The following is a 14,456-nucleotide window of genomic DNA, read 5'->3' as shown; positions in this document are numbered from 1 at the left end:
ATATATGAAATCAAAAGCACCTATCTACTTTAACCTTGCCGGCAGTAATCCCGCAGCATTGTTAATCGACTTCTACGCCGCATTTTTCTGTGTGGGTATGAATTCCACTACACTCTCTAGGTGCGCCGGCGTAGCGGCTTGTGATTTTTGTCTAGATAATATCCGTTCATTTACATGACCGGTAGCCGTCAAAAGCTTGACATCGATTCTCACAGGCTCAGAGGGATTCTGCAGGATGTAGCAGATAAGTATGAGTATTGCCGACATGGGGTAGAAGGGTAATGCCCTATCATGATTTTAGTTGCAAGTTACGTTACGTATGTGGTTGGCGAAATATGCTATGTTTATAATGAAGAAATCAAAGTTGATTTTGAGGAAGGCTTGAGCCTGCAATTAGTTTTGCTTGCCAGTCTAGGTGCTCGGAACATTGATGTTAGCCCATTGGCTTTAGTTGAATATTTAGGAACTTCATAAGCCCAGAATGACCCACCTTATGATCAGAGCTAGGGTCTATCCGAACATGATCGCCCGGATTGACTCGGCGATGGACACGCTTTGAAGATTGACTCCTGACCAGAAACGTCACTTTATGGCACTGTATACGGCTTTAGCAATATACATATGAAGTAATATGATCGAAGGCAATAGATTAACTCAACCTATGGACATAGTCGCAACGTCCAGACCACTCCTTGAGCCTGTTCGGAGCTTAACTCGGAACCTCATGAAATCATAGTTCCGCTGAGTCATTTGCAGATGTCATTCAAGGTAGTTAATTGGTTGATTTGCCGGATACTCCTTATTTACCAGACAAATATCCGCTGACTCATTAATCTCCGCCCAGGAGCCCAAATCGACAGACAATCTTTAAAGCCAAGAAGGCCCAAATATGGCCAGTACCAATTGGGATGGGTTTTAAAGCCCTTAACCCCTTATAATCAAAAAGGGAAAATAGTCCGATCATGCAATTCGGATTCTAGAAAATGCCGAATGCGAATATGGATACAGCTCAAGGCTATAACAGCGCGCACCTCCGCGTGGGCAGCTCGTCTTCTCGATTCACATGATCTCCATATAAGCGACGCTCTTTATCTTGTTTATCTTCATTGATCGTCGAAACTCACTTCCTGTATGTGCAAGTAATTCAAGTTGCCCAACATATCAGGAAGCAGTACAATGCAGTTTCCAAAACAGATGCTAGGTCCCCTAGCAGGGGCTTTCGTCTCCCTCCAGGTCCTATTCCTCGCCAACATGTGCTATCTGTATGGCACTGCATTTCAAGACGGCACGCGGTTCAGTGCAATGAAAGTTCTTTATGTCGACTTTGACCAGGGCATTATCGGCCAATCCGTGCTGAAAGCCTACGACCTTGTCAAAAGCCCAGCCTTTCCCACCATCGAACAACATTCCATAGTAGAGTATCCTACCGAGGACTCCTTGAAGCGTGCAGTATGCAAAGAAGGGTACTGGGGAGCTATATATGCTAAAAACAATGCTTCTTTGCGTCTATCAACGGCCATCGCCTCCCCAGCTGCAGCAGAAAACTACAATAATGCCGACGCCTTGGGATATGTCTGGAACAGCGCCAAATATGCTGCCTATGCGCAGACAATCCACGCAAGCCTTACCGAACTGGTCCAGGTAACCGGCAACGTCTACAGCCAAGCAAACGAAACATCCATTTTCGCCACAGCCAATGTCTTCAACCCTTCAATTGCGTCAACCCTTCTACAACCTATAGCCAGCACGGAAACCGACCTCCTCCCCACCGACCAGGGAACTCCCTTCTACTACAATACCGTATCGATGGTTATGCCGATCCTTCAACAATTCTTCTTCCTCATGGCTATCAATGGAATCTCAATGAAATTCAATCTTTTCGCTGTCTCACTCACTCAGCTGGTTAGCTTCCGTGCCCTTGTCGCTTCAGTGTACACGTTCATCAGTGCTCTCGCAATGTCTGGATATATATGGGCCTTTCGCGAAGGGTGGGACGTCCACTCCTCGCAGTTTGGATTGACTTGGATGACTATCTGGCTTGCAATGCAAGTTCACTACTTGCTCCTTGAGTTTGTCACCACGTTTGTGCCGATGCAGTTCATCCCCTTCGCTATCTTGACTTGGATTATCCTGAATGTCTCGAGCACGCTTAGCCCCTTTGAGCTATCGCCGGGTTTCTATCGCTGGGGATATGCTCTGCCTGGTAGGGAGCTCTATGATACGCTCCTTCAGGTCTGGACGCGAGGATGTAACCCTTACTTGGGAAGAAGCTTGCCTATACTCTGGTCTTGGTGGATTGTGGGTGTTGTGGGGTTTGCGGTTGCTCTGAGGTATCGTCATCAGACAGCGATGAAGGCCGGAGTTCAGATTATAGAGGATGAAAAGTCCGAGGGGCCCAGGGCGTGACTGGTATAACCTTTGAAATCGTTGGCGTTGAAATCATGTGTATTCATTAATTTTGTAGTTGACTCGATAAGAATGTCAATCCTCTAGTAATAAACACATCACAGGAAAGCTATCCGATACACATGTCTTTACAGTTTACTTCCCATTCCAACGTCTCGATCTACTGCATCTCGCTGGTCTGCGGCTGGCAAGCTAGGGACCGGCAGATTCAACTCGATCGCAATTGCCTTTGCAGCCCAGAAGCCCGTCACAAAGGCAAGAGCCAAGCCGCCCGCATATCCGAGGTTACTGAACCCTCCTCCATCAACCCCAGCAACTAACAGCCCTGGGATGGGATTTCCATCGGTCGTCAACGCGCGGCCCCTAGGGTCGATTCTAATGCCACCGTACGTGAATGTAATTCTGCATGATCAGTCATATGCACAGTTTGATCGAAGAAGGGATACGTACGATGGCTGCACTTCCATACAAAAGAAGGGTCCGTCGCCCTCTACTAAGGGGACTGGAGGTTTTCCGCCTGCCCCGACAGGGGCATCTAACGCCACAGTCGAGTTACCTAGCCGGATGACCTGATCATATTGTTCAATTGTCCTTCGAGCCTGTGTCTCGTTTACTCCCCATTCTTTGAGTATGTCGACCAGCCCGTTGATGCTCGGCGCACTACCGACACGGCAGCCGTGTTCCTGAGCTTTGGCTAGACGATCGATCTCACCCGCGTTGGGGAACGGTGCGGAGATGCAGTGCTGGGTCCGAGTGCGATCGCTGCGTTGTCAGGCATATACTTCGAGGAACATCATGGGGAACATACTTGAAGAGAAGAAATCCTCGCCGTTTCTCTTGCTTCGCGAGATACTGATTGATAATCTCGTCGCCGGTCGTCTCATCCGCGAATCTCCGGCCGCTCTCGTTGATAAGCAGGCAATGTTTGCTTTCTAGGTGATAATTAGCAACATGTATGGAGAGATCTTCTGCCACTTACGATATTGTGCCAACGGCAAATAATCCCGTGGGTCGACCTTCTCGGCCTGCAGAGGCGCCGCGAGTAAATGACCATAGAAGGTGCCCATCCCACGACTGCTACCTGCACCTACTTGTGTTCCTAGGATCAAACCGTCTCCCACCGATCCCTTGTTGGATCGCACAAACATGTCGTCTGCATGTTGGCCCATATGCATAGACAGTAGCCTGGGGTTACCTTGAAATCCCCCAGTGGCTAGAACAACCCGCTTTGCTCGAACTTCGTAGTGTGCACCATCCGCGCGACGAATAACCGCCCCAATAACGCGCGATCCAGGGACTCCCGGAACTTCCTGCAGGAGCTTCACCACCGCGGTATTGGTGAATATTTGTGAGCCGGTATTGCTATCTCTGATGCGCTGCTGATGATATGCATGGAGATGAGGGATATTGATTGGGAAACCGATGCCTGTACCTCGTGTCAATTACTTGTCGCTGTAACGAGAAGAATGACATACCAATTGTCATAATACCATCAAATCTCTGCGCCACTGGGACACCATTTTCACGCATCCATTGTACGGCCGGGAGGTAGTCTTGCATCCAGGCGGCTTGGAGATCGGCATTTCCCCATGGTACCCATGAGCGCAGACTTGAGTAGGACTTGGGACCCCAGCTGCACCAACGCAATCAGTACGTGTCCCCTTTATTGATAGGTGCTAACTTCAACATACAACATCCCTGCGGAGTAATTGGATGACCCGCCCACGGTGGACTGCTTCTCTACAACGAGAACTTTAGCCCCAGAGGACGCGGCAAAAGAGGCACAGGCAAGGCCTGACATGCCCCCACCACAGATGAGGGCATCAACGGTAATTGTTTGCATTATGTGATAATCAAGCTATGGAAAAGAGGTATGTGTGCAGTGATGTCTGAAGACGAGCGCCGGGTATATAACCACCCTCCGGTGGCTAAATTAAGTGGCCGGAGGACCCACCTTGGCATCTTGTGCCTGAACGAGCATGACAAGACCGGGTTATAGGGAAAGGCCATTCGGTCAGGCTGATAGCAAATTCATGTATACGAACTCTAACCAGCTTCTTTCAGTCCATGCCCCATGCTGAATGGAAAGTGGCGAAACCGGCCATGGTAGGGTTGTCCGAATACCGTGATTCCCCGCATTTCTCTAGAATTTCTCGGTAATTCGGGTAATTTTCCTGCGACTACCTAGAAGCTCTCATCCCATGATTCTTTGACTATGGCCCCAAGCACTCGTTCAAGTCAAGCTAGGAAAATCTCCAGGCCCTCTGCAGCCGCATGCGAAGTATGTCGTCACCTGAAGATGCGCTGTATCCGGCCCGATCTATCGGAGCCATGCGACCGCTGTCGACGCAACAATCGTCGCTGCAACATCCCCCCTCCCCGTCCTTTGGGTCGTAGGCCTGGTGCTGTTGGTCGCTATAATGGGTTCGAGAAGTCTTATCGAAAGATGCAAGCTCAGCTCAAGAAAGCACCGGTATCAGCTGATGAGGTACAACAGGTGTTGAATACCACGGGCCAAGAGGAATTACTTCAAGTCATCGTGGCGAAGCTGCAGCATGGTAGCGACGGTAAAAGGCCAGTGCCAACCACAGACGGTGCAATGAGAAGCTACCATGATGGCTTACCAACTCCAAAGGAGCCAGTTAGCAATCCACTCGCACTCCTGGCGGACGCATCTAGCGCAGCACAGCCATTGACGCCGTCGCTGGATCTACCATGTACTACAAGTGGAGGCCCGGTGCTCCTCCAGCACTCAGTCTACGCGTCCCTAGGTCTGCAGCTAAGTCGACACACATTGGAAGAGGGCCTCAGTGCCATTTACGATACCACACTACCCATCCTGTCCCAATCAAATTATTTTCGACCTCCTGATGCGGATCCATCTCGAGATGTCGGCCCAGATCTGGATCCTATTGAGCTGGGGCTATTATCGTTAGAGGATGCGCAAAATTTGTTTTCAATGTATGTGCATTACTTTCTAACAATTATCTTGCTAATGAAATACTAGCTATTTCGTCCGCTTACACCCCATCAACGGCATTCTTGACCCAATTCTTCACACCGTCGACTATGTGCGCTCTCGCTCCGCTCTTCTCTTCACATGGATTCTGGCCATTACGGCTCAATTCGATCACCAGTCTGCATCGTACGCCAAACGCCTGCGCCTTCACGGCGAGACCCTCTCGCGACATGTCCACACATCTGGGTACAAGTCAGTCGAAATCGTCCAAGGATACTACATTTCGCTCCTCTCTGCTACCCCTGCCCCGACATTGTCTGAGGAACGCTCATGGCTCTACACCTCCTACGCCGTCGCCGTCGCCACTGAGCTAGGCTTAGACCAGGTTAGTCCTTCGAACACTCTTGCCTCCGACTCGATCATGTCCCAGCAACAGGCGCGTAATCACGAACGCACTTGGCTGCGCATCCTCCTGTGGGAACGCGCTACCAGCGCCGCTTACGGGCGAGCAACTGCCTTTCCCGAGTCCCCCCTTACCCGGAATATTCAGAACTGGTGGCTGCACCCTCTTGCCGATTCTACCGACAAGGACACATGTGCCTTTATTCTCCTCCGTCGACATCTAGCAGACCTTCATCATATCCTGCACCAGCAAGCCTCTTTCACCCACGACAACCCCCACTGGGTCCGCGATCTCATGGACTCTATTCTAGACCCGTGGCGAATTACCTGGCTTCCTGGGTGTACTTCAAAAGCTGTCACCCCCTCTCTCAACATATCCACAGCCTTCCTCACGTACGTATATCTACATAACCGTCTCTGGATGCTCTCTTTCGCCCTGAATACCTCAACTATCCACTCCCACGCCCTCCAAGAAGACTGCTTTACAGCCGCGGTTCAATGTTGTACCCTCGCTGTCCACGATCTCCAATCGATTGGTGAACCTCTGTACTGTCTTCTCTCCCCATCTTGGGCGATGATCGCCTACGCCGCCGCTCTCGCCCTCAGACTCTTCCCCACCTTGTATGATACCCATGCCGACGATGAGGGCGAGTTGCTAGGGCTGCTAGGGCAGGTAGCCCTGCAGCTAGAGAAGGCTGGAAGCACCCCGTCTCATAGAATTGGAATTGCGTCCGTGCTCGGGAGGCATTTGCTTAGTGTCTTACGGGCCAAAGTTGGGACGGGGATGGGGCCTGGCGTTGTTGCGGATAGCGGGCTGCACTTTTCATCCGAATCAGGTCTGGTGGGGAGCAGCTGCGATCCGGTCTTGGGATCTGTTGCGATGGGACTGGATGAAGGGTTTGCGGATGTGTTTCGGGAGGTGTTCGGTCCGGGGTGGGGGCTGGGGATGGAATGAGATTGGAATGTTGATCAGTAGATGCCCTGGAGAGAGTCTCACCGAGGTAGCAGGGGTGATCACGATGCATCAAGAACGAGAGGAAGGCGCACTTCACAATCAATTTCATTCATGGCAAGCAGTAGCTCCAGGACGGCGAAATCACCACCTGAAATAGGTACATTAACGCAGTCTTTATTTGTACGCTGGTCGGCATCTGCAATCCCGCTAGCATACATATGCTTGGCTGTCACCGTCTTGTTGTGAGATGTTTTCCCTCTTGTCTTGTCTTGGCGCATTTGTCTGCTTTTTTTATTTCTTCTCCTTCCCAGAGGATGGGGCAAGGGCGACCTATAAAGACTCCAAATACTCAGACGATTTTCTTTCCCCCCTTGGTTACTTTCTACTTACTCTGTCTCTTTGCTTTTTTTCATATGCTTTTTTTCAAAGATATCTTGTAGCAATTGTATTACTCATAAAATTGATATGCGGGATGATCGGCCTTCCCGAGCTGACCGCATTGTTGCCGTTTCCGGTTAGCACCTTGGGATAGCTTCCTCTTTCGACAGCCAGAAATTCTATATTTAAAAAGCATGTTTCTCCTTGAAAGCTCAACCTACAAAGTAACAAGCTATTCTAGTCAACTCAGAATATGCTATACTGACATCTATATCCCTCAAGTCTCACCTTCCACTACAAGCCATCTCCTCTTCTTCCAATAGCACACAAACCATGACAACCAACCCATTTTACTAGATTAAGTCCGAGGACTGGCACACAGCCGGCGAGCCATTCCGCATCATCCCCGAAGTTCCATCAGGGTACATGCCTACAGGTAGAACCGTCTCTGACCGGCGCAAACAGATCATCCAGACCGAGAACCACCCGTTGGATAGGCTCCGCAAATTTCTGAGTCATGAACCCCGAGGGCATGCTGACATGTACGGGGGATTTATCACCCCGCCAGACGACTTGGGTGCGCACTTCGGTGTATTGTTCTGGCATACGAGCGGATTCTCAACGGCGTGTGGTCATGGTACCATTGCCCTAGGGTCCTGGGCTGTGTCGACAGGTCTTGTCGAGGCTCCAGAGAATGGAGTTGTGGAGGTGATGATTGATGTTCCGTCTGGTCGTGTGGCAGCGCATGTTACTATGAAAGATGGAGAGCCAGCACAGGCTTACTTTATGAATATCGCCAGCTTTCCGATAGAGAAGGGACTATCTGTGAAGATCCCTTCTCGTAATGAGGAGATCCGTGTTGACTTGGCTTTTGCCGGTGCTGTTATGGCTTCAGTGAGTGCTGCTGAATTGGGTCTTGAGGTCAAGCCGGGCAATGCGGATGCATTCATCAAACTTCAGCGAGAGATAAAAGCAGCACTTGGTGATAGGGCAACCAATCTCGATTATGAGTTGTACGCAGTTATCTTTTTCGAGGACGAAAGGAACCATCCCGATTACCGGAAGACAATTGTCCAGAGGAATGTTACTGTCTATGGTGATGGTCAGATTGATCGGTCCCCTTGTGGTTCTGGCACTTGTGCGAGAATTGCCCTCCTATCTTCGGATGGTCGGTTTCGAAAGAACCAGAAGCTATTACATCACTCCATTATCGGGTCGGCTTTTGAAGCCGAGATAGAGTCCCGGGGGGGGGTTCCCATGGGGGCTTTGATTCCTGTAATGTGCTCGTGAAGGGCCAGACACATCTGGTTGCGCAGTCGCGGTTCTTGATTGACGAGGAAGATCCCCTTTCTCCAGGATTCATCTTGCGTTAGTTGATGAAAATCTGTTTTGAGAGGTTGCATGTGGGCCATTTACACTGAACTGTATGGAATATGCCTGTTGTAAATCAAGATTGCTAGCATAATTAGGCCCTTGATCTAATTCCAAGAGCAAACTCAAATATGAAAAATTTGGTTCGAGTGTTTGACAGAAATTATTACTCATATTGCCAGATGATGTTTCCAGCCCAGTGCTACTAGATTCATTTACATCTGCCCCCAACGCTTAGTTCTGTTTCCACCCGCAGCTCGGGCCAAGAGTCGGATCCTGCGGGGCGGGGCTCACGTCAGCTAGACGCCCATCGCTGACTGCAACCATTATTTTTGTTTACATGCCCAATGTGTAGTAGCTTAGATGTGCAATATATGCTACATCTTCTGGTACGCTTCTACACTAAGACCTCCCATCGTTGCAACAGACCATGGATGCCCTGGAACAAGAAGCACCTCTCTGCACAAGGTGCCGCACTATTGACTTCGATGCAATATTCCAACTCAGCAACGATGTCCGAGATGCAAGGTTCGAAGGTCTGCCAATCATATCACTGGGTAGTAACATTTCCGACCCAAACACGCCTTGTCCGATGTGCGATCTCTTCGACAAAGTCAAGTTCGACCTCGACGTATCAGCTCGTCAATCAACATGGGATACCAGTCAATATCATTTACGTGCATTCAGCAGCCTCATAAAAGAAGTAGGTGTTACGACAGAAATGCCAACAGAACCTAACCGGCGAGATATCATCAAGCAAATTCGCAGGGGGGATGAGTATATGAGTGATGAGTCAAACAGTTTGTTTCTCGCAGTGTTTCCGGGAAGCGGGGATGATGTCTTCATCACCAGTGAAATCAGGATCCTTGATATCTGCAGCCATCTGGAACAAAGCGTCATTATGCCGGTGGAGGGGTCTAATGTTGCCAACATACGGACTCACGGGGTCCGAGTGTTGCCGAATCGGATCGATTACACTCGTCTGAAGGAGTGGATGGAGAGCTGCCAGAGTCATCATGGGCCTCGATGTACTTGCTCACCTACTCCTCCGCCTTTCGTATTAAAGGTGATCGATTGCCAGACCCGGCAAATTGTCCCACTTCAGCCAGGTTGGGCGTATTTCGCGCTCAGCTACGTATGGGGACAACTGTCACCAGAGGATGCAGCTGTCCAAATACCAAGCCATAAGGCTTTGCTTTCGGACGAAGTACATGGCACTATCAAAGATGCCATCAGAGTCGTCAACAACCTCGGAGGTAGGTATCTCTGGGTCGACAAATACTGCATCAACCAGGACAACGCACAAGAAAAGCACGATCAAATATCTCGCATGGATCTGATATACTCCGGTTCCTATGCTACTATAATCGCAGCTGGTTCTGATATTTCGATTTCCGGGTTACCTGGCGTTGGTGCGGTTCCACGACGGCGCCAACCACAAGCAGCCTCACCGACAGCCTCTGGGACATATTTGAGACTGGTGTCTACGCTGCCTTCTATACGACGTGCTTTAGCCTCCAGTCCATGGATATCTCGTGGCTGGACCTTTCAGGAAGTAATTCTCTCGCGTCGATGTCTGTTCTTCACCGACTTTCAGGTTTACTATATGTGCGGAGAGACCACAAATTGCGAGTCGACCGTGCTCTCCCCTGTTCCTTTGTCACTCATGGCCACGGCCCAAACAGCCACAAAACCTGCCCGCGACGACATCCTTGATTCTTCTCGGTTCACCTATCAAATATGCCAACATCCAGCATACTATTCCAGTAGGCCATATCGACCATGGGCCTTCCGTACACACCTATCACACTACTCAAGTCGAAGCCTCTCCTACAACTCCGATGCTATCAACGCCTTTCGAGGCATCCTCGCTCGCTCCGATCATCCAACCTTCTACGGTATTCCGTTCTTGTTTGACGGAGAAACTCCCTATAATCTAGCGCGCGATCCAAATCTCCGTTTCGTCTGCGCACTGTCCTGGGAGCCTATTTACCAACCTCCTTGCAAAGATGATTGCAGTGCAAATGGCGAAGATGGACACTTAACACGGAGAAAAGAATTCCCCAGCTGGTCCTGGGCCGGCTGGATAGGTCAGGTCTCATATCACTACTTTCTCTGGAACAGGAGATTCGGCTGTGCAGAGGATGATCTTCTCCCACAGGAGCTGGATGGGCATCAGCCTGTTCGCATATGGATTTGCTTCAACCTTCGTCAGAGTATTGACCATATCTCCATAGGGGATATCTCAATAGAAGAATTCTTCGTCAACCACAACAGCGCTCTTTGGGGGAATATCTTGCCTGAATTCTCGCCCTTTCTGCAGATTGAATGTACCGTCCTCCATTGCCTCCAGATAAAGCTCTTTAGTATTCCCTCTGGGACTACTTCTGTTCCCGCAGTCAGAATCGTTATAGGGGATGGGTATTCCCGTGCTCCGGTGCTGTTCTGCGGGCCACTTCCTTGTTCAAGTGAGGATGGGGTGATAGAGGAGGAATATACGGGGCTGGTGCTCTTCGAAAGAAAGCATAGCATTGCCCTATGCACGCCGTGGGATCATATCGGGATTTTTGTTCTTCTTGTGAAGGAAGTTCAGGGTGGGAGAGAGGGGCACCATGAGCGTGTGGGATCTGCATGGTTGGATCGAGCGGAATTAGGAAAACTGGGTGGTGATGGTACTACGAATATGAGGAGAGAGACGATTTCATTATCTTGACCTTGTTCAAGATATGTACTTTGGTCATCAGTGACCCTGTCAACAGGAAGCAAAGCATAGACCGGACACGCTAGTCGAAGATGCCACCTACATAGAATGGCAGTATTTTCTCTGGCGCTATTTGAGATGTCGTGAGGCCCCCGCAGGATGTAGCTGAGAACTCTAGTGTCGCATGCAACGAAGGAGCGCTCATCGCCAAGTATCCCACATCTCTTATTCTGTAGGTAAACAGCCCTGCCTCGAGTATCGGAGACAACATGCGAATCACTCGTCTCTTCCAACATTAATGTCCGACAATCTCGAAACTTCACAGGTCGTGGCGTCTTAAGAAGTATTTCGGCCCTCTCGCATCTCCTTTCCACTCAATGTTGACATCCACCACCAACACATAAACTAATGCGATTGGCATTCGGTATGATTGGGTGACAGCGTGAGCCATAGCGCCGAGGCGGGGAAGCTAGTATAGAGTACAAGGCTGCGATGTGTTGTTCTAGCATTCACAGTGGTTGATTGGCTGACACTCTAGGCGTACGCGCCCGTGCGCAAGGGGTCGATATGAGCGAGGCTGATGCCTAATAACAGCTTCGGCTGCCGTTTTGGAACTCTTATTAGCTCGACCAGGTCTTGCGTTCCATCATAGATGGATATCTTCCCACACTCTTTGTGACCAAGGTGCACGACCAAAATCAGCTATGCCTCCCAGGCTTGATCCTAGCGTTTACACTGTGGGCTGGGTCTGCGCTATCAAAGACGAGGTCACTGCTTCTCGAGCCTTCCTTGATGAGGAACATGAACAGCCTCGTAGACGGCAGAATGATAACAATGTTTATATCGTTGGCCGAATGGGGGAACACAAAGTGGTCATCGCATTCCCTGGAGCGGGCTCGTACGGTGCCGATGCCATTGCCCATACTAGGGCTAACATGGTTAGGACATTTCGGAATATCCGATTCGGTCTGATGGTCGGGATAGGCGGAGCGGCACCTTCAGCACCCGATTCTAAGGACCCATTGAATGACATTCGGTTAGGAGATGTTGTTGTTAGTGAGCCGAAGGGAAACTACAGTAAGCTCCTTTGTGGTCCCCATGTGCCCGTTTTTGGCTTGTTGTTTTTTTCCCAGCTTCTCACGATAATCAAGGCGGAGTATTGCAGTATGACAAAGGCCGCTGGAAGGATGATGGGTTCGAAATCAGATCGCACATGAATAAACCACCGAAGCTTCTACTGGCTGCGATGAAGCTGCTGCAGTCTGATCATGACATTGGCCGGGGAAAGATGACAGCCTTCATTGATGACATTAGACACAAGTCCAGCCAATTACTATCATGGGGTTTTCGCTTCCCAGGCCGAGAGCTCGATCGACTATACAAGCCAGATCTCCCGCATAGTGAGGGAAATGATTACAGGGACTATGGGCTTGAAGGGCTGGAAAAGCGCCTTGATCGTGAAACAGATGAACCTGTCGTTCACTATGGTATTATCGCCTCGGCCAATGCTATGATGAGGTCTGTCGTGTACCGGAATTATCTGAGAGACGCTTGGGGCGTGTGCTGTTTTGAAACAGAGGCCGCGGGGCTTATGAATGACCTTCCGTGTGTCGTCATCAGAGGAATTGCCAATTACTCCGACGGCCATAAGTACGATAATTGGCAGCGATATGCAGCAGTCACGGCAGCCGCGTATGCCAAAGATCTTCTGCGAGTCATGCCAGCTGAGGAGCCTAGCAGTACCGGAATCACTTCTCAAATTAGCGAAGACTGTGTGTCAAGGTATACTTATCGTCGGAAAACTATAAGCTAACACTGGGCAGTTTCGTGGGAATTGCGAGAAGTAGAAAAACGAGTCGCCAAACTTGATGATATGATAACCCACAACCATAATAAGACAACACTCGCATGGCTGAATGACTTTCCCTACGATATCGACAAAAGCTTTATCTTTGATGGGATTCACCCAGACACCGGCCAGTGGTTATTGAACTCGGACAAATTCCAGTCCTGGTACCAGGCCAAAGGGCAAACACTACTCTGTCTAGGCATTCCTGGCGCAGGAAAGACGGTCATGGCAGCTACCATCATTGAATATATTAATACACACCGGCATGATAACAATCTGAGTCACGCGCTTGGATATGTGTCCTTCAGCTTCAGATTTCCATCACAACAGAGAACCAGGAACATTGTTGCGTCAATTCTGAAGCAGCTTGCCCAACAAGACCGGCAAATGATGCAGGGTCTGCAGACTCTTTATGGTCGACATAGTACCAGGGGCTTGCAACCGTCAACACGCGAGATGGTCGAAATAAATTCTTTGTTCTATGAGTAGTGATAGGCAGGTATACGTTGTTATCGACGGGCTGGATGAGTTCCAAAGTCCTATGAAAGGACCGACGGAATTCCTATCGCAGCTTCTTCGCATTCAGGATGCTACTGGCCTAAATATACTCGCAACTTCACTGTTCGCCCCTGAGATTCAGAAGATGTTCAGGGAAAGGCATGGCTGTTGTTCTCTGGAGATACGTGCCACGGATGAAGATGTTCGAAGCTATATCCATGGGAATATCACTTCCCTACCGTCCTTTGTTACGCAGGATCAAGCAATGATGGACAGGATCTTGGAGGATATTCCCCGGGCTGCTAGCGGAATGTAAGTACCATTGGTCAGTGAATGGTTTGATTTCCGATGCTCATCTGACTGAACACGAACGCAGGTTTCATTTTGCAAAGCTGTGCCTCGATTCCTTGAGTGACCAAGTCTCACCCAAGCGGATGCACCAGGCATTAGCAGAACTGTCTAACAATCCAGAACTTCAAAAATTGGCGTACGAGAAGACTATGGAGCGTATCGAGGATCAATCACTAAACCTAAGAAATTTGGCCTTGGATGCCCTTTCATGGATCGTATGTGTCGGAAGGCCTCTGAGTATTCGTGAATTGCAACATGCATTAGCAATACAAACGGGCAGTCAGTCTCTTGATACGGAAGACGTTGTTGATGCCATATTGATAGTCTCTGTGTGCGCGGGGTTCGTCTCTGTGGACATGGAGAGCGAGGTTATCCATCTCGCCCATCATACTGCGCAGGGCTTTATAAACAATCGTTTGGAAGAATAGTTTCCAAATGCTCATCGGAGAATCGCCGAAACCTGCGTCACATATCTGTCCTGTGACTGGAATATGAGTCAGGACGCCGCAACTATAGTATCACAGCATCCCTTTTACCGCTATGCAGCTCAATATTGGGACTACCATTCTCGACTTGACCCAGTAGG

At 49.7% G+C, this 14,456-nt stretch overlaps 5 protein-coding genes across 5 annotated transcripts; 4 read left to right on the top strand and 1 right to left on the bottom strand.

Moving 5' to 3' along the window:
- Nucleotides 1-1,302: 1,302 nt before the first annotated feature.
- BO87DRAFT_296197 (SNG1 family protein) lies at nucleotides 1,303-2,406 on the top strand (the record flags this gene model as incomplete). Its single annotated transcript, XM_025618980.1, has 1 exon — nucleotides 1,303-2,406. One exon carries the CDS (start codon nucleotides 1,303-1,305, stop codon nucleotides 2,404-2,406), a length of 1,104 nt encoding a protein of 367 aa, XP_025485236.1.
- A 128-nt stretch (nucleotides 2,407-2,534) lies between these two features.
- BO87DRAFT_411714 (FAD-dependent oxidoreductase) lies at nucleotides 2,535-4,249 on the bottom strand (the record flags this gene model as incomplete). Its single annotated transcript, XM_025626457.1, has 6 exons — nucleotides 2,535-2,808; nucleotides 2,857-3,168; nucleotides 3,215-3,338; nucleotides 3,386-3,832; nucleotides 3,882-4,039; nucleotides 4,098-4,249. The coding sequence occupies 6 exons, from the start codon at nucleotides 4,247-4,249 to the stop codon at nucleotides 2,535-2,537; spliced, it is 1,467 nt and encodes a 488-aa protein (XP_025485235.1).
- Nucleotides 4,250-4,852: 603 nt separating this feature from the next.
- Nucleotides 4,853-6,722, top strand: BO87DRAFT_347968 (fungal specific transcription factor domain-containing protein; the record flags this gene model as incomplete). The annotated part of the gene is made up of 2 exons (XM_025620952.1): nucleotides 4,853-5,367; nucleotides 5,414-6,722. 2 exons carry the CDS (start codon nucleotides 4,853-4,855, stop codon nucleotides 6,720-6,722), a joined length of 1,824 nt encoding a protein of 607 aa, XP_025485234.1.
- A 572-nt stretch (nucleotides 6,723-7,294) lies between these two features.
- BO87DRAFT_392421 (proline racemase) lies at nucleotides 7,295-8,473 on the top strand (the record flags this gene model as incomplete). The annotated part of the gene is made up of 3 exons (XM_025625008.1): nucleotides 7,295-7,324; nucleotides 7,458-8,351; nucleotides 8,393-8,473. 3 exons carry the CDS (start codon nucleotides 7,295-7,297, stop codon nucleotides 8,471-8,473), a joined length of 1,005 nt encoding a protein of 334 aa, XP_025485233.1.
- Nucleotides 8,474-8,901: 428 nt separating this feature from the next.
- BO87DRAFT_347965 (HET domain-containing protein) lies at nucleotides 8,902-11,184 on the top strand (the record flags this gene model as incomplete). The annotated part of the gene is made up of 1 exon (XM_025620951.1): nucleotides 8,902-11,184. The coding sequence occupies one exon, from the start codon at nucleotides 8,902-8,904 to the stop codon at nucleotides 11,182-11,184; it is 2,283 nt and encodes a 760-aa protein (XP_025485232.1).
- Nucleotides 11,185-14,456: the final 3,272 nt, after the last annotated feature.

This window comes from Aspergillus neoniger (assembly GCF_003184625.1).
Source record: "Aspergillus neoniger CBS 115656 unplaced genomic scaffold BO87scaffold_1, whole genome shotgun sequence".
NCBI classification, from domain to species: domain Eukaryota; kingdom Fungi; phylum Ascomycota; class Eurotiomycetes; order Eurotiales; family Aspergillaceae; genus Aspergillus; species Aspergillus neoniger.
Note: the sequence above shows the minus strand (reverse complement) of the source record. Positions and strands in the feature narration are given on the sequence as shown.